The sequence below is a fragment of the Scophthalmus maximus genome, chromosome 11 (genome assembly GCF_022379125.1).
Source record: "Scophthalmus maximus strain ysfricsl-2021 chromosome 11, ASM2237912v1, whole genome shotgun sequence".
In the NCBI taxonomy this organism is placed as follows: domain Eukaryota; kingdom Metazoa; phylum Chordata; class Actinopteri; order Pleuronectiformes; family Scophthalmidae; genus Scophthalmus; species Scophthalmus maximus.
In genome coordinates, this window is record NC_061525.1 from 15,402,501 (window position 1) to 15,426,724 (window position 24,224).

Here is a 24,224-nt window from a genome sequence, read left to right on the forward strand (position 1 = left end):
TTCTGCATCAGCCCATTCACAAAGGGAATCGGATCAGAAAACAGTGAGGCTTCTCCTTGTTTAGATCAATTGATCAGGATAGGGACACGATCAATCTCTCTGTTTGAACAACAGCGACTCCTACTTCTCACAGGAGCTATACAACTACTGAATGGTTGGCACATGTGAGTGTTTTACATGTGGCCTTTATTTCCTCTGCCACTCAGTTGACCCCTTGTGCCAAGAGAGCTCAGCTGAGAGTAGCACAGTCGTGCCTTGGCCTCGGCTCACAAGCGCCGCGTGGATACTGCATAGGTTGGCTCAGGAATGCACTTCTGCAAATGCATGTTTGAACAGTTTGCTACAACATGGATCACATAAAGCGGGTGATGCCAAGGATGATGAAGTATATCGGCGAGAAAGGCCCCAGAGGCTAAAGTACATGCACATGTACAAAATACTGCCTATAATAATGTGTTGAACGATTGCAAATTATGAATTATACTGTAATGTCTATTTGTAGAAAAGTCCAAACAGTTGATTCAACACTTCACTCACACATGCTGGCCAGCCAACATTAGATAGAGAAAAAGTGTTGTTTTGCTTGTTGTGGCTGATCAGTGATCCATCCCACACGTGAGGAAAAGACACTTTCCTCTAGCTTTATTGGCAGATTTTATGAACACAAATACCCACATCCCTCCCACCAACACACTTGGCATGGGCAATCAATGGGCAGATGAGTGTCGACAGGGTACGTGCTGTATGTCAGAGTGTCAATGCTGTCAGTGTTGGTGAGATTCTGACACAGTATTTATCATTTATGGGGATTTATTCGGCTGATCTTGTACAGACACTAAACTTCCATGCTTCATTTCATTCGGTCACATGACAGTTACTAGCGGAACAATACAATGTAGCGGTGATACTACATAGGAATGTTTAGCTCAGAGTTCTGGACGCTGTGACTTACTTGGAAAAATCTCCCGTCCTGATAGAAAACAAAAACGTCAGTACAACGCTGACTTTCTTTTGTGACTTAAGACTCAAGATCTCTAGAACAAATACAGGGACATACTGTTTGTGTGTTTTTGTGTCTCTCTTCTCTCCTCTGGCGGCTGCCGTAGACGTGTTTCTGTTATTGTGCCAAAGATGAGAAGTGGGTCACATGCTTGAATAATCCATTTGTAGGGTTGCATGCATCAGTGCCAAGAAATTGCATTACGTGGGAGACTTCTGTTAAGGAGATACAGCAACATTTCTGGAGGATGGAGGACAGAACGGAGAGAGGGCGCACGCAGGAGAACGGACGCAGTGACGGCGCCGCCGGAAAACAACGCTCCTCTCCCTGCGCCAGCCTGAAGGTACACAAACCAACATGTTTGACTTGCTCACTTATTTGGGATGCCTGCTAGGTCTCTGCTAGGTCTCTTTCCTGGTATTTCCGCTTACATTTATTCTGTATGTAGTGAACAAAAAAAGGATAACAGACACAAATGTCTCAAAGCAAACATTTTCACACATTTGAACCACTTTGTTTTCGTTTAACACCCCCCCCCCAAAAAAAAAATTTAAAAATAAAAACAATCCCTCAGTGTAATGAACCTCACATTAAATATAGAGATTATATTCAACAGACAATTAAAATAGGGTCATAGAATAATTCAACATTACATCCATTGAGCAGACGCGCAACTTCCAATGAGTCCATTCATCCATGAAAACATTACCCAAAAAGTGCAAGAATCAAGAGAGTACATAAGCATTCATCAAAAGCAAAAACTGCCAACTAAAGTGTTCATTTGAGGAGTAAGGGGCAGTCTGAACGGGTGAGTTTTCAGTCTGCGACGAAAGCGTTGAAGGGTTTTTGCTGTCCTGATGTCAATGGGGAGCTCGTTCCACCGCTGAGGAACCAGGACAGACGACGGACGGGATTTAGTTGAGCGGTGGCTGCCCGCCCCTCGCAGTGAGCTAGTTGCAAGCCGTTTGGCAGAGCGTAGTGGACGGGCTGGGGTTCCTTGCAGTCTGAGCTGGAGTCACCACAGAGTTCTCAATGGCGATGGAGAGGTCGTTGATGGGAGACGCCTTCCCTGGGAGGAAAAGCATCTCAGTCTTGTCCAGATTGAGATTCAGGTAGTGCGTCGACATCCTCTGAGAAATGTCAGCCAGCACTAATTTCATTCAATATTTAAAACAAATCAAAAAGTCATTAAAATTGAATTGAAATGAAAAACAAAAAGCAAAACAAAGGCAAAATCCGGGAAAAAAAGTTTTTTAATTAAATAGAGGATACGTATGTTACTGCAGCAATAGTGTTTTAAACCCTGATTTAAATGAGCTCACTTTCGGGGATCACCGAATTGTGCATGTAGAGATTAGCACTGACTAAATAACAAAATTACAGCAACAGCCCAACAAGTGAAAAGGAAGATGTGTCCATGAGGGACATTTGAACCCATGGCATCTCTGTCCTAATGTAAAGGCATTTGTAGCATGTCAAAGAGGCAATGAATCCTCCTCCTGTTCTTCTATTCATCAATTGCCATCAGTTAATAGCTTACAGAAATCTCCACATGGCCACAGGGCAGCAGTCGGCAAGTAAGATTGGTCACGGTGCCAGTTCTAAGACACTAGACTGCAGATCGGAGCAGAATCAAAGGCTAATTCAATGAATCAATTTCAGAAGTACATTTGGAATTTGTGACAGACTCACATTTTTTAGGACTTTCTCACTCAAGCCTTTGAATTATTACTTAACTGAAGTTCACAACTATTTAGATCGAAACTCTCTAATTGTGAAGCAAAAGCAAACTGGGGATGTTGTGAATTCAACTTTTAATAAGGCACTCAATCACTCTTCTTTTACTTTTGCCACTGATAGGCCGTGTTTTGTCACTCATCATTGTCCGTTGATTATCACAGTAAGAGTTTAGCTGGGCTCACACTTCAGGAGTTTTAAAATCACGTTGCATCACGAAGTAGAGGAGAATCTTTGCAGATTTTCTTTTCTCTCTAATCTCAAACATGCAGTCACTACAAAATATTGTAGGTTGACACAATTTAGGTTATCCTCTTCTAAAAAAAATATATATATATATATATATTTTTTAATTACTCTTTACATTTTACCCAATATGTGTTTGCAGCTAAATACACAATCAGCGCCTCTGTATTTTGTACAAGTGTGAAAATGTAGATTTTTTTATTTGTTTCATATTCATCTGTCAGGTTACTTTATTAATACCTGTAGTTAGTTTTGTTTTGCAGTTAGAGAGGACTTTTGGAGATCAAGTCCCCATCAAAAGAGCTTCCTAAAAGACATTGTGTGTTTGACCATGTCTCACAACCATGAGTCACAACGATTTGGCATTTCCCCTGAATACTCAAAGCTTGACAGGCCCCCCACACCTGCTGTAGTTACAGATGCTGACCTGGGATTGGACAGTGGGAGGGAGGGGAGGGGCTAAGCAAATAGTCAACTGGCTGAAACCATGTCTTTTGCCAAAAACATAAAAGTTAGCAAAGCCCTAAATGAGATCAGACACCATTGTTGCCTTTTTCCACATGAAAGTGGCATGAGACAATGGTGTTCAAGCAGCTTATCATAATACAGACGGCAGGGGCAGGACGGACTTATTTCTTCTCAGAATTGTTTTGTTCTCTGACCGGTTGGGTGGGCCATGACACGGCCCATTTCAACTCTAATCCGGTGCTCAAAGTTATTCTCTGCTTTGTGTTAATTCCATCAATAAGACTCAAACTTGGATGCAACAATACCCCTGTGTTATTTTTTTTTAATTATTTCTCATTCGTTCCTTGCTCCCAGAACTCCCTAAAACCCTATGACGATGTTATTCATAGTGTAATTAGTTTTACTAATACACAGTGTGTGTGTGTGTGTGTGTGTGTGCATTTTTGTGTGTGCCTGTTCTTCACAGATTCCTGAGTGAAGCCTGGTTTACAGAGTAGCCGATTCAAGTAACCCAAACAATTGTGGACATTTATACATGGTACCAATTGGACCGTTCACAGTTGTTGCCATCTGCGTCACCGCAGCTATACATTTGGACACATGGCTAAACTATACCTACCTCCAACCTACAATGTGGATTCACCGCAGAAGTTTAAAATGGCCTTTGGTCTAAAGCCTCAATTATACTCCTTGGCAGAGGTTACCACAGACAGCTGCGGACACTGTGGCTAAGTTGTTCTTATACTAACTTGCTTACTACAATATCTTGGCCAAATGTACATCATCGTGTATTCATGGCTGCAGGAAGTATGGTGGTGAGTTGAGACCAAAAGCGAAGCTAATTATTTACATAATGATATTACATACAAAGTGAATGACGCGTATTTCTTTCTAAAGACAAATAGTTGGAACAAAAGATTTCTGTCTCATGTTTTGTTCACCCGCTGCTTAAAACTATGGCATGAGAGCAAGTGACTGGGGAAAATAAAAATAAATAAAAATCTGAATACTAGTTGTGGTGGGGGCAGACAGGCGTCTGAATAAGCTTTTAGCTACCATTTCCTTTAAAAGCAATGTGGTCGTCTCCATAGCACATTAAAAGTTGACATTGGAAGGGTAAACGAATTGAGAGCTGTCATCCTAATTTAAGCAGAAGTGCAGATATAAAAAAATTTTGATTGCAGGGATTTTTACTATAGCAATATGAGTGTAATTCACTCAGCAACCCATTCTGGTGCAAACAATATGATTGTGAGCCACTAAATACCTGAATTGGAACAAGTAGGGACTTATCTACTTAGGGCCGCCTAAACTGACACTGTAAGTGCAAAAGCTTGAGTCAGCTCAAGCGCAATGCACTCTTTATGCAGCTTTAAAAGTACAATTAGAGATGTCACACTGGTGTTGTTGGCTTGATTCCCATTTAGAATTTAAATTATTTATTAGTTACAAACATTCGTCTCTGATCAAGACCATTTTTTGAGTTTCTCGGGAACCAGGTTGTCAATGTAATGAATGATGATAGAGTGGACGTTTTTAAAAAGAAAATGTCTCACAGGTCCCGAAAGAAATAGGCAAAGGCCCAAAAGCCAAATCAGAGGCAGATTCAGGAACAAAAACCCAGTCTTCTTGAATGGGAGCAGGTCGGGTAAACGGAAATGATGCTGGAGCTTTAAACGCTGATGGAAAAAGACGAACTGGCAGGTATGAGAGGGAAACCCAGAAACTATGCTCTAAAGGGAGACAATTTGACAGGTAATCAAGCAGGCGGGAAACACAAGAGGAAGTGAAGTGACCAATAGCACGACAAGATCTGAGTGCCAAAATAAAACGGGGAATTGGGTGAATCGGGGTTCACAAAAGCGGAGACGTGACGCGACCAGAATAAAAACAAGTGAGCACCCCGCCCCTGGACATGCACACGTGATGAAATACTTTCATTAATGCCCTGCAGCCAGTCTTAGTGGTCAGCATGATCAGAAAGAAGTCTGTTTGCATTGATGGGCCCTCTGACATCATATCATGTAAATGGACTCTCTGTACATGAGAGGATAAGACAAGCAGGTGCTCGCACAGTATCTCAAACTCTTGATTATGACACAACTGTTGTTGTGCATGCAGAATAGACTTCCATTCAAAGCTGACTCCCTCTCTAACTTTGTTAATGTGACTTTACCAGCACTAGTACTATAGTCAGCTGCTTCCTATCAATCTACCACTAGATGATCAAGAGGCCAAACTGTGCCCTGGATGCTGATTTGTGTGTAATAAGTGATTTTGTTGGGATATACACTGTTTGTTTGTTGAATATGTTAACAATACTTAAAGCCATTGTTCTTTCTATGACCACGGTACATCTTTGCTGCATTATTTGCGTAGTGTGACTCTCATGTGCACTGCTTTCGACATGTCAGTGGTGGATTATCAGTTTGGGGGCGGAAGCAGTAGAAAAAAATGTGATCAAGGCAGCAAACCATTTCTTATTAACAAGCATTCGGGGAGACTATGAGATCACAGATACAGTAGATTTTAGACCAATGTTTTATTCTTCCTCTGCCTGGAAATCTATAAAATCACTGCAGTAAATAGTAACAATAAATTTATATTAACAAATTCACATTTTATGTTCCTAGTGAGCATTTAGAAACATGACAGTGGTAAACTCAAGGGTACGCATCATTGTTAATAATAAAACAAGTCGCATACTGTATTTAACATTACCGTACAAACCATTCATCCAGATATACTATAATTTACTTTCTGTGTCTTATTGATATCTAGCTACAGAGTATTAGCTCTTCTAGCTCAGTCGACAAAGTGTTGTCCACAATTTGTATGATGTTTCCCCAAACCTACGATAGCTTCTGTGTCTTTATGTGATATTGGAGCGGGTTGTTACAAAAATAAGCATGTTAATAAATTATCTCTTTGTTATTCATCTATAATCTAAAGTTAGTCTATGTGTATTTTGACAGACGGATACTTCTTCCTGCCGCTCTTGACATATTTTGAAAATAAATGCCTAAAATAATTATCCGAGCTCTGCGTATGACACAGATTGTAATGATTTTCACCAACATACAACACTGTAGCATGGAGTGGAACTGGCAGCGCAGTGAGCAGATTTCATTTTCTTTGTTTCACTAGACAGGTTGAAAGGTCACAGGAGATAGACAATACAAACCATGTGGGGGGATTTTCTCCTATAGGCAAGCTGGGGCAAACATGTGACTCCTCGTCAACCATTCTTGGACACCAACTTGTTTTCATTTCTGGCGTACTTCACAGGAAGCTGGGTTGAATATGTACACAACAACTAATCTAAACATCCCTAAGTATGTATATTCAACATATAGCCATAAAAAATCAGCAGACATGGAAGGAAAACTGATGAAAGTAAAGATTTATTTCCTCATTGTTTCTAAAAGGATCCACTAGCCTATATTTTATGTGAATGATTAGGCTCTCATTCAGTACTTCATTTACGTTGTTTGATGATCATGAAGAGCTAAAAACCTAAAATTAGAAAGACTGATTATATTTCAAAGTAGAAGGGTGCTCAAGGAGGGCATGCATCCACCAAGGCTAGTGGCCTGTCTGGACATGTTAAGTGAAAGTGAAAAAAAGTTTATCTGTATCTGCTCAAAAATTCAATGTGTTCTTCTTTGGGTTATGCCTTACCCCTTTACAAACTTTCATGGAAAAAGATTAAATTTTTGACTAATCCCGCTGAAACACAGCTAAACAAACAAACTAGAATGGCACCAAGTAGAGCGTATACCATCTCCAAGGCCCAAAAGTCCTCCAGAATTCAATCTAGCAGTATAGCACAAACTCATAGATATCATTCCCTTAAACATGACAGATTTATCATCAAGATGCATGAATTATTCCCTGGGAAATTGATGAAGAAAAAACTAAATCCTGGATCCACCCCCTTTTTCTGGGTTTTTTCGAAAATTTAAATGGTTCTTCATTGGCCTATGTTCCATCCTCTCACCAAGTTTCGTGTAAATCGGTTCAGTGGTTTTTGTTTAATCCTGTTCACAAACAAAACAAACAAATGGACGGGGGTGAAAACATAATCTCCTTGGCTGAGGTAATGACATTAAGCGGCTGAGGAAATAAAAAAATGAAGTACTTTGGAACACTGTCGCTCAGACTAAGCCTTGAGATGTTGATTATTTATTATCTGCTTCTGTAGTGTTGGAAAGTGGCATGGAGTGTGTAAGTAATTGAGGCTGTTGTATCTATTTTATAATGAAAGACAGCCAGCATCAACCCATCATGTTATTTTTATTCATTTCTCCCACCTTCATTTCCTTCTCCTCCCACTCCAAACCCCTTCCTTCATCTGATCCTCACTATGTTGGCACTTCTTAATCACTAAATGTTGGAGCACGGACAGTAGGTTAATGAGGAGAGTTCATGTATCGTAGCATCCGCATTGACATCACTCAAGTAGTTATATTCCTGTCCGTTCTTTGTGGACAAAACACAACACACAATCAAGCAGATGATGATAAGTGATAATAAGGTATAAACACTGCATTTGTAGTTTAACACTCCTGCACATATGAACCCCTGTCTTTCATCTCAATGTCTTCTCAGATGTTTCTGGTGGCTCTCTCCTTTGCCTATTTTGCAAAGGCTCTGTCGGGGAGCTACATGAAGAGCACAATAACTCAGCTGGAGAGGCGCTTTGACATCCCCAGTTACCTAATAGGTGTCATTGATGGGAGCTTCGAGATAGGTGAGTGGGCCTGCCAGTCACCGCTATCATTCTGTTGTTCTGTTTACAGCCTCTGTGTCATGGGCTCCCTTTCTGTCTTTGGGACAGAGATATGAATGGGTCACAGAGATATTCAAGCTGCAGATAAAGGATTCATCAGGCTAAGAAGAGGACAGAGTGTGTGTGTGAGTCAAAGTGTCAGCCAGGGACATAAATGACTCCAAGCTGTCTTTTTGCTGTGGACAGTCAGAATTTGGAAGTATGTGTGATGCAATAACTTCTCCATAATGTTTAATTTAATCTCAGCTTCCCCCGGTAATATACATGGGAATCATCCGGAATTTACAGCTTTTATCTGACATGTGAATCAGCAACAAGTAGGCGGACCCTTCAGGCAAAATCAAAAATAATTGGTTGCGTAAGCGCAAGCAAAACAAACTGCCTAGTTCTGTGCAGACATCATGAAATTACAGAAAACAGTTTCTTACAATGACCAAGATTGATTTTTCCCACTGGGAATGCTGGTTATCTTTAGGACACATCCTTTCAGCGGAAACATTAGGTAGATGGTAAAAAAAAGAGCAAATTCCCTTTGAAAAGTTTATTCCAGTCATCTATTTAAGTTTAAGTCACTTACGATGTACAGCGTCATGCACGTGATCACATAGGACAAGGGGTGACAGCCTGATGTTTTAGTTCTGACATAATGTTGAAGCTGTTACTCAATGAAAAAAAAAGCTCTAGTTTCATTGACCTAAGCGTCACAATATGAATGCTTAAAGGGGAACTGTGTCAAAGTCCAGTGACTTCCAAACCACTGATCTAATTTGCGAAAATGGACAGCTAGTGAGCAGATTAGGCTTGCTGTTCTGCAGTACAGTCAATGCAGTGGCAATGTAGTAAGTAATCCTACCTTTGTTTTTTCACTGTCTGATAGGTAGTTTCAGCCAAGGGTGACATGATAGTATTGGAGAATAATGAACATATTCCTTCAATAACATTGTGACTGATTGTGTGACCTGCTGATACTCAAATGTGTTAGAAATCCCCCAGAGAAAAAGGTGAGGATGACACCTCTGTCGCATTCAGAGCTGAATATCCTGGATATCTCTCCCTCCATCTGCCATTCTCTCCATGTCTTCGTCTCCTGTGAAAGCTGCTTCTCTCATGTGGCCTAGGCAACAAGCCAATTCTATAGCACCGTTGCCTGGGCAACATGGAGGCATAGCAGGGCAGCGTGAGGAGGACAGGAAAAAGCAATGGAAAGTGGGAGAAACAATAGAGGAGAAGAGAATCGGGAAAGTAAAAGATTAAGTTTAATAAAGACATTGATGGGGAATGAAGTGTAATAATGATGTCTCATCTTTAAAGAGATCCCATTAGCTAGTGGAGCTCAGCTGATTGGACCCAGCTAGTTTGCAGACTATGAAAACTGCATGCATATCATTCTTAGCATGTTCCAATTAAGGTTTTTACAGTTTTTGATCGGAACATTTCAATTCACACGAGATAAGACAGTTAAAAGCAACACAGTAAAATTAGTTTTTAAAATAAACAAAGATCTCGCATAAAGGCAACACATACTTTTTTCCCCATAATTACCTAATATTTGTCGATGCTCGCCTCTCTCTCTAAACATGCACGTAACCAACAACATGATTGTTCGAGAGTTTGGCCTTGTCTCATCAAACAAACCTTTAAAGTAGACAAAAAAAAGGTCAGGCAGTATGACATGAGCTTCTTGATCCAAGAGTGTCCAGGTCACTGATCACAGACCAAATACACTGAAATATAACAATAGAGAAATGACCATGTTCTCATATGGAGCTATACATTTACTAAAACGTAATGCAGACATCATCCTACATGGGCTCATCCTGGGGTTAAAGTGGACAGGAACGACCAAAATATTTGGGCTTACTGTTATTATTATATATCATTATCAGCAGTATACAATATTTATTATACTTGCTATGCATATAGGGGAAATTACTTTTAGAAGACTTTTCATCGACTTTTTTCATTGCCGTTATTAGTTGCATATACATTTGTTATTTTGTTCTTTGAAATTTTGGAGCCAAAGCTCCCTCACTTATTAAGTAAATCTGAGGGTAATCTAATGACACACTTACAAAGCAGCATTAGTATTGAGTGTCTTCTCCAGCAGCACTTTCAATCCACAATAACTCTGTGTCTGCCTCCATCCTTTCAGGTAACCTGTTGGTGATAGCTTTCGTCAGTTACTTTGGGGCCAAGCTCCATCGGCCAAAGATCATTGCAGTAGGTTGTGTCCTGATGTCCATTGGCACCTTCATCATTGCTCTGCCTCACTTCATCATTGGACGGTGAGTAAAAGGGGCAAATGGGAATATCTCCTTGATTGAATTGAAATGTGCAATAGACTCTATCTCAGATACTCATTTAATTTCCAATGCATACAATACAAATGATAAGTGCCTGTGTTTACAATACATCAATAACAGCTACATAGGATTTATGGAGCAAAGATTGATATGCAACTCTTTTTAGTGATGAAATCACGTGATGTTTTTGAGTCTAGTGTGTTGATATACTATGTCAAAACTGAAAAATTGAAGGCAAAATCAAAAGCCTCAGGAGTCGTGTTAAAAAACATGCTTTGGGCTAGACAGAAGTTGTTGTTTGCATGTGCATCCCATTCCTTTGCAATCAGTGCCAAACATAATGTGTCTATTTTCCAGGTTTGTTGCAAATCATTTCCGCAAGAAGATTTGTCACATACAAATATAAAGTTCCAGTAACTCATCATCGAAAACAGATTTTTATTGAATATTCGGAGACAACATACACAAATCTAACCCCCAGTTATTGTTCCATGGTGTAGTAGTGGTGCAGCACTGTAGCTAGGTCAACCTACACTGTTCCAGCCTTGACTATAGATCCTCTGGAGGATGGACTTTTCCGAAAATAAATTTTCTCTTGTTCCATGTTACTTATGAAATTTTCCTTGTGTGATTTTAATTTTTTAATTTGTAAAGATTTTTCGTTACTTCCCCATTTTTTATTTCTAACAGTTCCATTTGTGTTTTGTGTACAGCTACGAATTTGAAACGTCAGCGAGGAGGATAGTGAACTCAACACTTAATGTCTCTCCGTGTGCGGTGGGTTCATCAGCTGACCTGACCCAAGGTGGTAAACTGCCTGAAGTGCCAGCCACAGGTGAACATTTACACACACACACACACACACACACACACACACACACACACACACGCACGCACCTTAGTGTGGACAAGTGGAGATGTGTGATTACCCTTGTCCTGACCCCCAGGTTGTGAAGGTGAGTCCAACCTTTCCATGTGGATCTATGTGCTCCTGGGAAATGTCCTGCGAGGGATCGGAGAGACGCCGGTTCAGCCTCTTGGGATCTCTTATATAGATGATTTTACCACCGAGGAGAATGCTGCTCTATATGTGGGTAAGAACAGCTACACCCATGGGTTTGGACACACTTCCTGACTGTTCAAGAAAGGTAAAATTGTACAGACAGACTTGTGATTCAGTTCAGCTCTTCTCGACCTTATCCAGTACGTATATCCAGTTTTGTATCCCTGATCTGACATTTGGGGGATATGTTTGCTGATAAGCAAATTATTAATAGTGTTACAGCGTGTGTGTGCGTGTGAGTGTAAATTGGACACATACCGTATCATGCTCAAGGCAATGTCGACTGCTCTGTTTATAGATGCAAGCAGTACACAGGGGTCCTATACAGTCACCAGTTGAACAGTTACATTTCAAGATGACTTTATCTACCCTGGAATGTACAATTTACAGCAGAGTTGAAATGCAGTTCAAGTCAGTGTATAGGCTGTTCTCTGTACAGTTATAATATGAACGATGACCTGTCCTGGCTGGTCCTGTCCGATTGTTAAAAATGTTCAGGAGATATTTTGCACATGAGCTCTGAACAATGACTGTCATACCGTCAAATCATAGGCCCCACATGAAGCAGCAAACAGAATGAAACTGTATTTGTTCATGTGCAACATGTGCAACCAAGGCAGTAAATCGTTGTTGTTCTGTTACTGGAAAAAGAAAATGCTTGGTTAGCAAGTCTTTCCAAAACACACACTGAGTTTAAACAGGTCTGTCACATCTATGGATTGTAAACCAATGTAAACCAATATGTATGTAAGATCTATGTGTTTAAAATGTCTGCGTAGTACTCTATAGTATTAACGTTATCTTATTTCTTTGCACAAATAGTTCAAGTCCTAACCAGTTTGTGTGCTGTGTGTCTCCTCGGCTGAATTTATCATATCCTAGGCTGTGTGCAGACCATCTCGGTGGTTGGCCCTGTGTTTGGATACCTGTTAGGCTCCCTTTGTGCCAAAATCTATGTGGACATTGGATTTGTAAAAATGGGTGAGTCTAAACACGAGTCCATCTTTTAATTGTAAGGTTGTTTCAATACACAAAAAGAGCTAGTGAATAATTTAGGTTTGTGGAGATTTTTTTTCTTATATCACCTCAGTTCATGTGTACAAAGAAATGTTTGTTCTGTCAGTTTGTATCATGCTTGCCTACAAAAGATGCCGTAATATTAGTGACCAGAATAAGTTGGAGAAACCATTTTATCTATTTGGGGTTTCCCACATTTATACTGCTCGGATTGAATCTTCAATTTTACAATTTACAATCCTAACATTATATGTTCCATAATTTATTAATGGATTGCTAGGCTATACTATGTTGTAGAAGTAAAAGCAAGCAATGCCATAACAGAATGGTGCCATATATTTACTGTTGCCTCCCTGGTAAGTCTATAGCTCTCCAGTGACCCGTAAGCGGGTCATGAGTCAGAATCAGCTTCTTTGAAAAAAGCTATTGTCATTCATAAAACTGAGACATGATGTTATCAGATACAAAAACAAGTGGAGCACAGTCTGTGCGTATGCACAATTCAAAGACCCAGAGGAAATGTGTGAGATTAGCATCGATTAGCTAATGAATGAGGCCAGGTGAGGGAGAGGAAGGACAAATCCCTCTGACAGGCTGCGGCCAGTCGAACAAAGAGTGACGGAGGAAGAAGACCAAGAAAAGAATGTAGAGGAAAACAAAGGTAAGCAGGCAGAAAAACAGGAGGAAATAGGGAGGGCAAGAAAGGTAACCTGACACAAAATAAGTAAGTAAGTAAAAACGAAAAAACAGGTTGGTTTATTTGTCCTTAAAATACAAAGTAGGGTCCAGACGCCTGAGACGCAATGAATGGGAATGGTGATGTGTTATATCCAGACCCAATGTATATTACACTTTATGTGTTTTGACTTGTTTTGATTGTCCCAGTTACGACTAACAGGCCAACCAGCAAATCGAAAAAATCAACCAAAGATTTTCAGAAGAACGAGGACAAAAGAATGTCAACTTCAGTAGTCGGCTCAAAATCAATAGATAAAACTAAATAGGAGCAGTCAGAGAGCGCAGACCTCCGGCGTGGCTGAGCAAGGATGGTGACTGTTCTGGTGACTTCTGCTGCTGTGTCTTATCATGACTGTGTGCCCAGTGCTTGATCTTTGACTAATTATATTACCATCATTATAAGTGGCGAACGATTGCAATGGGGCGTGAGAGAGGCTAATGAACTATTAAAAAAAACAGCATATCTCACTATAAATAATACAATCTGTTCCACTAAACCATACAGCATAAGCCACTAATATGTGCAGCCTATATGAGTAAGCGTTGTAAACTGATGACCACTCACTCTTCTCCCCCCGACACAGAAACTATCACCATCACCCCAGCAGATGCCCGCTGGGTGGGGGCTTGGTGGCTGGGCTATCTCATAGCCGGGGTCATAACCCTGCTTTCTGCCATTCCATTCTGGTTTCTGCCCCGCTCTCTGCCCATGTCCGGGCCCCGGGGACCAGAGAAATGCACACCAGAGCAGAAGAGTTTCATGAAGCACAAGTATCCGGCAGATGAACATGCTAGTTTTACAGAGATGGCCAAAGGTGAGGGTGGATCATTTAAGAATAGATTTTTATTTTCAGATTCCACAACTCTTAATATTATAAACGTTGGTAAATTTAAGTCAAATTCTACACATAGAGGCTTTCGTTTCTGTTCCTATGTTCACAAGGCTACTGCATGTAGACAGGAATTTCCAGCTGCCACTTTAACATGAGCTGTTGCAGACGTGATCTCTTGAAAATGTCCGGGAAAATTACGTCTAGACCTTTTCCAGAGTTTGGCGTTTATGTATGAAGAACGCAGCGAGAGATTGTCAAAGTCAGATGCTGTAACAACGGCAGGAACATTTCCAGAGCACTCATGTTCCTGGGCACAATGTCTGGACTTTCAGTGCATGTCGGAAACTGGCTCCAGAAATGTGAAACATTTGCCGACAGGTGTGGGTTGTCCACTCACGGTTATTTATCCCCCTGCAGACTTTTTTCCGACCCTGCGAACTCTGCTGGGACACCCCGTGTACCTGACCTACCTGTGTGTGACAATCATCCAGCTGAACTCGCTCATCGGCATGGTCACCTACAAGCCCAAGTACATCGAGCAGCACTTCAGGCAGTCGGCCTCAAAGGCCAACTTCCTCATGGGTACGCTACACTCTCCATAAATACTGCATGCGGCACATGAATTAATCGTGTGTTGCAACGTGGAAAAAAGGGGGGGAAGGGCTTTTCTGCCTGTTTTGCATTGTGCGTCAGAACGAGCCCTTGAATGTGCCTAGTTTACACAAATTAATTCTTGTGTCAAAGTATGTACACGGTATACACTGTAAATATCACAGTTTAACCATGTTTATGATTCCAAATGCATGGGGTTTCCTTCCATAAACCGTGTCAGTGTACCCAACAGTCAGCATTCCCCCCAATTAATTAACAGTAAGTGGTATTTTTTGCATTTTCTAAATGAAGCACAAACAGACGGAGTCAGGGAGGACTGGGTTGGCTGTGCTCTAATCCATCCCACGCACCACTACGGCTGCGGAGACGCCAGATTCGGGAATGCGAAGTGTGCTTTGCATATGAAATAAAACATGAAGTTGATAACGTAGGATGAAAGTATCTGGGTTCATGTGGTCCCATCAAAGGAGATGCCTGTGTTGACCAGACGGGCTGCATATGAAAGACAATGCAATATTAGTGACCAGAGCTAATGTCATGTGTGTAGATAAAAGACCCATGTTCGTCACATTGATCTTAAATGAAAGTATAAGAGAAGAGATTAAAATAAATTAAAAGTAGGTCATCAAGGAGACTTGGGATTTGTGTGGCTTTATTTTTCCATTAAAAGCATCTCACCGGTTTACTTTCATGCAATATTAGTAAATGTCAGAGCGATGATAGCTAAGCGTTAATACAACACGAAATCATATTGTATTACATTTTTTAAAATCCATACATAGCCTTTGATCTAATTTCACTTTATATCCACCCTGTGTTGGACTGTTTCTCTTAATCCCAGGCGTGATCAATATCCCCGCTGTGGCACTGGGGATGTTTTCTGGAGGTCTGCTGATGAAGAGGCTGAAGCTGAACATCATGGGAGCAGCCAGGTTCGCCTTTGGCACGTCTCTGATTGGCTACGTCCTCTCGTTGTTCTTCTTCGCGATGAGCTGCGAGAATGCCAAGGTAGCCGGGGTGACACTTTCGTACAACAGGTGAGTCACAAATAACGGCATGGAGTGTTGGGGTTTCTCCCACATGCAAGTTAAGCAGCTCCAAATTGCCCGTCGTTCGGGATGGGAGCACGGATGGTTGTTTGCGTCTACAGCTGTTTTCAGACATTAAAAATGTCGGGGAAATTTGGGTCTGGACATCATCACGTGTGCAGAACACAGCAGGAAAATGTCCAAGTCACACACGTTCACAACAGCGGGAAAAGTTGTGGAACATTCAGACGAGGGACCGGGTAGAGCGCCCACTCCCTCAAAGGATAGAGTTCCTGAATGAATGGATGGATTACATTGCACAATCAGTAATTTAACAACACAGATTATTACCTAACATACTGTAAGTTTGTTAAGATCAGTTCCTGCTTCGTTACATTTAAGTATATCAGGATGGAAATTACAACAAAATGCAGCAGATTTTTTGATTTGGATTGTTAAAGTTACATCCTGAATCAAGCACGGAGGGGACTGGCTTTGATTTTCACTAACTCAAGTACGGTGTGCAGCCAATACCTCAATTTTTTGCAGAACAAGCAGGGACATGCAGACTGCTGTTAAACATAGTAGGCAGCCAGTGGGAGAGCACAAGCTTTACCTCAGCCAGAGATAACGTTACAGTCCAAAAGACGAAATTAAAAAAATCATTCCCTGCTCCGGATGTACGGCTGAGTCTCTTTTAACGTGATGTTCAGCAGCGAACACAACCGCTGCAAGTGACGCTGCTGACAAAATAGATTCGAAAGCAACAGTAGATTGGTGCAACGTGCTGATTACACAAAGCACACAATCAAAACCCAATACTGCTTGCTTGTGGTTTTTTATATAATTTCCCTGATGCTCTTTTACTCTATATGTACTTTCAGAGATGAAGCCCATCATTCCAGACTTGCACCAACCATGGATTAACTGCATGCTAAATATTAGCATGTACAAATAATTTTGAATATACCATTCTATCTCTTTTTGGTGGTGTGACATTTATGAGAAAAAGAAACAATAGCATTAAAACAATACATAGTTTTCTCTCTTATTTCCATCAAATATTTCTGTTGGAAATGTTGCATTGGTTTACACTGTTTATTTTTGAAGTGTGCTAAGCATTTTCAGGTATAACTATATAGAGAGTATTATAACAAATGTTTGCAATCACCTGTTTGTAGCGGCATCGTGACAGTGCTCTTGCGCTCTTCTTCCAGCGTGGACAGGATATCTTATGACAAACATCCAGTGTTCACGGCCTGCAACTCCGACTGCTTCTGTTCAGCGAGTGACTGGGACCCAGTCTGTGGAGAGAACGGCATCACGTACGTTTCTCCCTGTCTCGCCGGCTGCACCGACTCTGCTGGCTCAGGGAAAAACACTGTAAGTTGACCAGGTACTCAAACTATTAAGAAGTATACGTGCTAAATGAATGAATGCTGGTAAATACCCGAGTCAGGCTGCAGCTGAACTTCAGCAGTCTCAAGGCCCAAACTTTATTTAGTTGAATACACATTCTGCTATAAAGTTTAACTTTATAACACGACCTTTTAAAAATGAATCAATTCATTAATAAACAAAAATTCATCCTCCAATTTGAGTATTTGAGTAGGGCTGAAACGATTAACGAGTAACTTGATGACCCCAAAAAAATCATTGTTTCAAATGATTTGCTGCAAAGCTTTGTTTAATCCATATAACGCACTGCTCAGTGTATGTGTTCCGCACGGGCGATTTATTACTGTTGCACAACGTGGTTGCCATGTGGATACGCGAGTTGATTAGACTTGATTTTTTTAAGTGCGGACGGCTCTCAGGCGCACTTTTAACGTACTGTTATAAGAGTGGCGTATCTCCTGTGGGAGAAGTGTGGGGTGGAGGGAGAGAGAGAGAGAGCCGCGGAGCGAATGTGAACGGAGCTGGTAAATGTACGGTGCAGGTCTCTCTCACACACTCACACACACACACACACACGCAGAAAAATGCTTTAGACACTGAAAACTCCTGCCCAAGCACACCCACATCCACTTGTATCTTTGTGTAAGTATGTATTACTGTGTATATATATATACACATATATATGTGTGTCTATGTCCTGCTATACATGGTCACGTGTGTGCGACAATGCATGTCTCTCCAGGTCTTCTCTAACTGTAGCTGTGTCGGTGTGGCCGGTAACTTTACGGCCAGTACAGGTCAGTGCCCTCACAAGGACGACTGTGACAGGATGTTCCCGTACTTCCTGGCTCTCTCTGTCATCACTTCCTTTATCATCTCCCTCGGTGGGACACCAGGCTACATGCTTCTCATCAGGTTAGATTTAAATGAAACAAATATACAAATAAATAGATCACCACTGCATCCATTTTGTTCAAACCGTTTCACGTTCGATTCACTAACGCAAGATCTGACATAAAAAGGTCCGGACCAAGTGGCGACCCGCCTCGACGTCACCCATTGCTTTTTTTGTGAACTGCCGTTTTTGAAGCCTCGACTTTTTGGCTTTTTGAACATCGCCATCGTGTTTTTGTGGAAGCAGATGAAGGAGCGGGGTGCGGGTCTGACCGATTGGACGGTGCTAGCTTTCAGCCACGCTTGTAACCTCGCTCCAATGTGTATGTTGCTCTATTGTCTAGTTTACTCTAAATGAGACGATCTATAAAAATGGATGTCATGCCGTATGGAAGAAGACTTGAAACTATAGCGATTGAGACCATGAAGTCCTTATGAATCAAGTTAGAAGCAGAGACATTTTATCGTAGACCTCTATAGAAACGGACTTATTTTGCAACCAGTGGAGTCGCCCTCTGCTGGTCATTCCAGAGACGCATTGGCTGCATTCTCACTTACAGCCCCTCCATAACATTTTTGGGAAAATGTCCGGGCTTCGTCTGAAAGCAGTTTTGTGAGTTGGTACAGATTGAAACCGACGAATGTCGCTAGCTGATATTCTACGTATCTTCTATCACAGTAATCGCAGAAATGAATCAGTGTTTGCAATGTTTATTACGCTGGAGACCCTGACATGTACAGATCCCATTACATTCGTCATGGAAAATGAAACTTCACGAGTTAGCACTAGATTGTTTACACACCTGATGCATGACTGATCTTCTTTTCTCCCGGGAGTCACGTGTGTATCAGGAAGTCTATATTTTCACTTTGGGAGTTCACTTTAAGGGATCAAAGCAGCCAGAGACAAAGATTGTGGTCTCCACTGTTCCTGGCAATGGCTTCATGTTTGTTAGTGTGTCTTTGTGTCTCTGTCACGTGTGTAAACAGTGACTTTGTCCAACGACCTGTTTTAAGTATAGTCTGTTTCCATCCATTCGATTCCTCAAGGTTCGGTGCTGGGTACGAGGATACGGTCGGTCGGGCCGGTCTCTGATCGTTCGCTCGCAGATGAGGGCAGGGAGGCTGTTCCAGTGAGCAGCTGCCAAGGGAAAAACACCCTCTGCTGCCCTGTTGTGTTGATGACCTAATAGTGAGAGCACACTTACTAACAGGAATTGACCCCAACTACGATGTGCTCCTGAGAGCACGGAGGATATTAGCCTCAATCAGATATTCCATTGTGGTTTGCAGTCGGTGTTTCAGATTTGAAGGTCTCCGACAGACACCCCATGAAGTAGTAAAGCCTGACGCTGCTGCAGAATGCAACACTTCTGATGTGATGTTGTGTCATGGATGACAACAAATGATGGCCAACTGGCGTCGAAGGAGTCGCCAGCGAAACCGATCCGTCAGCGATTCGCCGTAAAAACGGTCTTTTCCGACGGAAGAAATGGGACGTGACCGGCAGTGCCGCGTCTCTCCCACACGTTTTTTCTCAAAGGGGACTGCGGTCTCAATGCAACTGCATAAGTAAAGGGCCGAGTGACAGAAAGTGCCAGATTAGTGTAACGGGGGATGCGGCGTTTTGTGCGCAGTACGTGTGATGTGTCGTATGTGGGTCAGCGCTCGAGCTTCAGAAGCTCGGAGGTACGGACGAACATTTTGCCATAGCCGAGCGGAGACTGGCTGCTCTGTGTTGCTGTGATTATAATGCAATTATATTATCTCGTTACTCATCGACGACGTCATTTTCTCAAAGGGAACATTGTCAGATGGAGCAGTGAATAAATGTCTAATGACCCATGTGACCGAGGTTCGAAGCACCTCCGTTTGGTTCTTTCGCCGTTTCGTTAGCGCATGGGAAGGTTAAACTTTGTGGCCGAAGCTAAAAATGGAGACAATCAGATCAGTCAGACAATGAGGCAGTTCATGGACTAGAGTGTGTGTGTTTGTGTGTGTGTGTGTGTGTGTGTGTGAGAGAGAGAGAGAGAGAGAGTGGCTTTGTTTTAAATTTTAAACAAGAGCACTCGGAGAGCGCAGACCTGTGCCAAGGCCGTCATGCAACGGTGAAAGACATTCCCTGCTACCATGACCAAGACCCATCGTCGATGCATTTTTCATACAAATCCGTCCATAACTTTTTGAGTAATCCTGCCAACTAGATCACATAACCTCCTTGGCGGTGGTTAGAAATAGATATGCTCTTGTTTATGAAATAGCCGTTCGCCATGGGTACAGCCTTGGAACATGTAAAGCATGCATGTGGCCCAGGCCCACATCATGAATTATGGATCAGCTGTAGATTTTTCTGTACCACAGCACCCTCCGCTGGCTGACACTCCAACGAACGGAATCTCCACTTTAGATTTCCTAAAGCCATGCGAGCTGATCCTGTTTCAATGCAACGGTCCTGCGGGAAATGAAATTCTATGGTTGTTGTTGTGTCTCATTTAATCACAGTCGTTTCTTCAGTCCTCTGATTTTCAGAGATGTAATTCTGAGATTAAAAAAACCCCTGTATATTATAATTGGTTAAGGAAATGACTGGTTTGACAGAAAACTGCTGCAAGAGCTGTAAAAGTATCCTACTTACATTCGAAATGAAGATATTTTTCTAACGACCATGTTCATTAAAACATGACGCAGTTTTTTTTGTGTGTGTCATGAATGATTCATTGTTTACACATCATGTGCTCAGAGGCTTGACTGAAACGGAGATTACTACTTGAACTACTTATGTTTTAATAACAGAAACATTAGTCAACTGACCTTGAATGTGTCTTTTTCTTTTTCCAACCGGCTTATGATATTTCCTGAAAAATGTCTCCTTTTTTTTTCTTCGTGCAGGTGCATAAAACCACAGCTGAAATCGCTGGCCTTGGGTTTCCACACTCTGGCAACACGAACCCTTGGTAAGTCCCCTTAAATACCCATCCTCTTTTTAGGCATGTTTTAGTGGCTCAGGGCTAAGACGCAAACTTGGAAAATGTGTTATTCCGGTTTTGAATGTGCCTGAAAACCAGATACACTCAAAGATATCAGTGTTTGAGCCTTATTAAAGAAATGATTATTCCAATTTCTCTGGACAGCGTTTGCACAGTCTGACGCTTCAGCTAATGTGCTAATGAAAATATGTTTGCGATTATACAGCTGGGATCCCAGCGCCCATCTACTTTGGAGCAATCATTGACTCCACGTGTCTAAAATGGGGTCAGAAGAGGTGCGGAGGCATCGGAGCCTGTAGAATCTACAACACCACTTCATACAGGTGAAACTCGCATGCACAGCCGTCAGTATTTCATGGATCTTATTCCATTCAACTGAATTTGAGGGCTAAAAGAAATCCAGGCGTTTTAGACGGGGGTGAAAAGAGGAGCTGCGGGAATGGGCAGTATGAGGACACCGATGCCTTTTCTGAACATTTGAGCATTTTTCAAGTGGCAACCCGAATTAAGAGTATGAGCCTGAATATGACCATAATATGTCACCTTTAAATTCCGTATAAAGTAATTGCTGCAATGTCCTTTAAAGCCATACTCCTTTTTTGGAGTCATAAATGTTAACACAGTCATTATAGACGTGTTTAGATTCAGAGTGACTCACACTTCCTGGTGGTGTCATTATATTGTGGACTCTTCTCATCACAAATAAATGTCCAAAAATGTGCACAGAAATCACAGGGGGGTAAAAAGACGCTCCTCGTAACTCTGATTATTATTATTATATTTTGGATTTTAATAGGATTGCATACCTGGGCCTGACGCTGAGCCTGCGAACTATCTCGTTCATCATTTGCATCCCGGGCTTCATTCTGCTCAGTCGACAGCTGAAGAAGGAGGAAGAAAATGCCATTAACAAAGCTCTGGCCAATGGCGGCACAGAGCTGGAGGCACTCAGGAAGGAAGAGTTTATTATTTCTAATTCTGACCAAATGTCAGACAACAGCACAGACAGGGAGACACGGCTGTGACAGATCCAGCCGAACTGACTCCCTTTGTCCCCTCCGCACACACACACACCACGGATGAACAAATACACCCATAAACACTCACAACACGCACACACACACACACACACACACACACACACACACACACACACACACACACACACACACACACACACATATATATATACCCACCCACATACCCACCCACAGTATGTACAGTACAGTGATACTGTACAACACGCACACACTTGCACACAAATTATATTTGCAGGGAATCGCATGTTGATGATCTCATATCAAACAAAATTCTATATTTGTACTACTGGACCTTTGAAGGCTTTGTGAATTTGACAGAAATTTGATATAAATGAAATATTTCTTGAATGTACATGCTGTTATTTTTTTTCCTTATAAATACAATGTTTTTTTTTCCTGTTTTAATGGTGGCAAAAGAGATTAGATTGGAACTGTGACTTGTCCACACTATTGCAAAAAACAACAACAACAACAACAACCCAACAGTATAATTCTGAACACCAGCATTTATTAAACAGCCTCCCTCTTCCTGACACCAGTGTGGCCAGAAATGACAGAAGTGGCCTTAAAAAAAAAGAGGCGTGGCACACACACGTGAACAAATGAATAGATAAACATGAAGAAAATTGGTCCTTCAAAGAGTCAGGAAGGGATGCTTTTTTTTCTCCAGATCTTTTGATAGAAAAGATAAGCAGGTTGTTGTAGAAACACGTGTTTGAACATGTGTTTGAGTGACTTTCAGAGGGCTCGGCTGTGTGTGACGTCTGTGGCTCATTCACTCAACAGTTACCTCTAAATTGTGTATGTGTCGTCTGTCTCGCTGATCGTAGAGAGCGATTTTCAGTCACGTTCTCAGCGGACTGAAAACCATTTCATTTTACTTTTGCATTTCATATTGAATGCCTTTTGATTCTAAAACTTTTGTCTTTCACTTTGAAGACCAGAGTTAGGGCTTATCAGTTTGTGTTGTGCACTTTCTCGATGTGAATTTGTTGCTTTGGTATTTCATACTCACTGAAAATGGAAATTGTATTTCAGTGAGATCTGCTTATCCGTCTAATACAGTGGTTCTCAGCCTTTTGGAGTCCCGACCCACCGCATTAATCAGGATGGTTTCCTCAGCACGTTTCTAGGTCAACTGTGAAGCCAATTTCACAAAATAAAAGTTAAAAGTTTTGTTGTGTTGTTGAAGCACTCACTCGTGCACACAGACTCGACAATTCCCTGTCTAAAATATGTCATTTTGTTTTGAATGTATTAAAATATTTTTTTAATACAACCATGACCCAGAAATAACCATGCGGCCCCCGTGGGCTTCATGACCCCCAGGTTGAGAATCACTGGTCCAATGGAAGGTGCTCTGATTTCAATATCAATGGCTGCCATAAGGGGGCAGTGCCATATTTTATATGGTGTTAATGAAGATGTATGTTTTATTAAGAATATACTGTCAGCTAAACTTGTTAACACAGATCATTGGGATTTGACTGAATTGGCTCCGATTGATTTTTGGTATTAAATAACCATTGTTGATTGAAACAGGTGGCTGAGGTGAATTTCTGCCCTTGTATCGGTGTGTTGTGCCTTTTGAAGAGGCATAATTTGTATCGTTAAGATAAAAAGTATAAATATATGTTGTCTCAGTCTTTAGGCAAACAATCCCGCTGTGTGAAGCGTCATCGCAAAGAGTGTGCATTAGTGTTGCTGATGTGAAAAAGCTCCACTTCCGCATCTCCAGCTGTTTCTATACGAAATGTTTCACTTGTCAGTCTGTTTTTACTTCACGTTTGTTTTTTTCCCCTGAGTATTTTTGCTAACCACAAACAGAAACATCATGGTCTGTTCTCAAGTTTTTTTTCCTGTTAATTTTATTCTCCTGAACAGCTTCATCCCAGAATCATGAAATCTGACAGAATGATTTCTACTTCTTTATCTCAAGACAGCTGTGTTAAAAAAAAAAGAAAAACATATGTCCATTTTGTCAACGTTCAAGAAATGTAGTGACCGTCTTTTGAACTCAGGTTGTTTCTGGCATATGTGGCCACACATGCAGACTGAGGAGCACTGA

The 24,224-nt window shown here is 41.4% G+C and overlaps 1 protein-coding gene across 3 annotated transcripts in view; it reads left to right on the forward strand.

The window, feature by feature from the left end:
- LOC118298917 (solute carrier organic anion transporter family member 1C1-like) overlaps positions 1-23,695 on the forward strand; it is a 25,777-nt gene extending 2,082 nt beyond the window's left edge. For 2 of the 3 annotated variants that reach the window (XM_035622120.2, XM_035622119.2), the window contains exons 2-15: positions 1,171-1,343; positions 8,063-8,204; positions 10,396-10,528; positions 11,260-11,381; positions 11,494-11,640; positions 12,492-12,590; positions 13,949-14,179; positions 14,615-14,779; positions 15,651-15,846; positions 17,055-17,220; positions 17,978-18,150; positions 21,019-21,083; positions 21,322-21,439; positions 21,913-23,695. In XM_035622120.2, coding sequence (XP_035478013.1) covers positions 1,248-1,343; positions 8,063-8,204; positions 10,396-10,528; positions 11,260-11,381; positions 11,494-11,640; positions 12,492-12,590; positions 13,949-14,179; positions 14,615-14,779; positions 15,651-15,846; positions 17,055-17,220; positions 17,978-18,150; positions 21,019-21,083; positions 21,322-21,439; positions 21,913-22,141 — 2,082 coding nt within the window. In that variant the 5' untranslated portion in view covers positions 1,171-1,247 and the 3' untranslated portion in view covers positions 22,142-23,695. The remainder of the gene's footprint in view (positions 1-1,170; positions 1,344-8,062; positions 8,205-10,395; positions 10,529-11,259; positions 11,382-11,493; positions 11,641-12,491; positions 12,591-13,948; positions 14,180-14,614; positions 14,780-15,650; positions 15,847-17,054; positions 17,221-17,977; positions 18,151-21,018; positions 21,084-21,321; positions 21,440-21,912) is intronic. The other variant, XM_035622121.2, reaches the window with a different exon arrangement.
- The last annotated feature ends 529 nt before the right edge of the window (positions 23,696-24,224 follow it).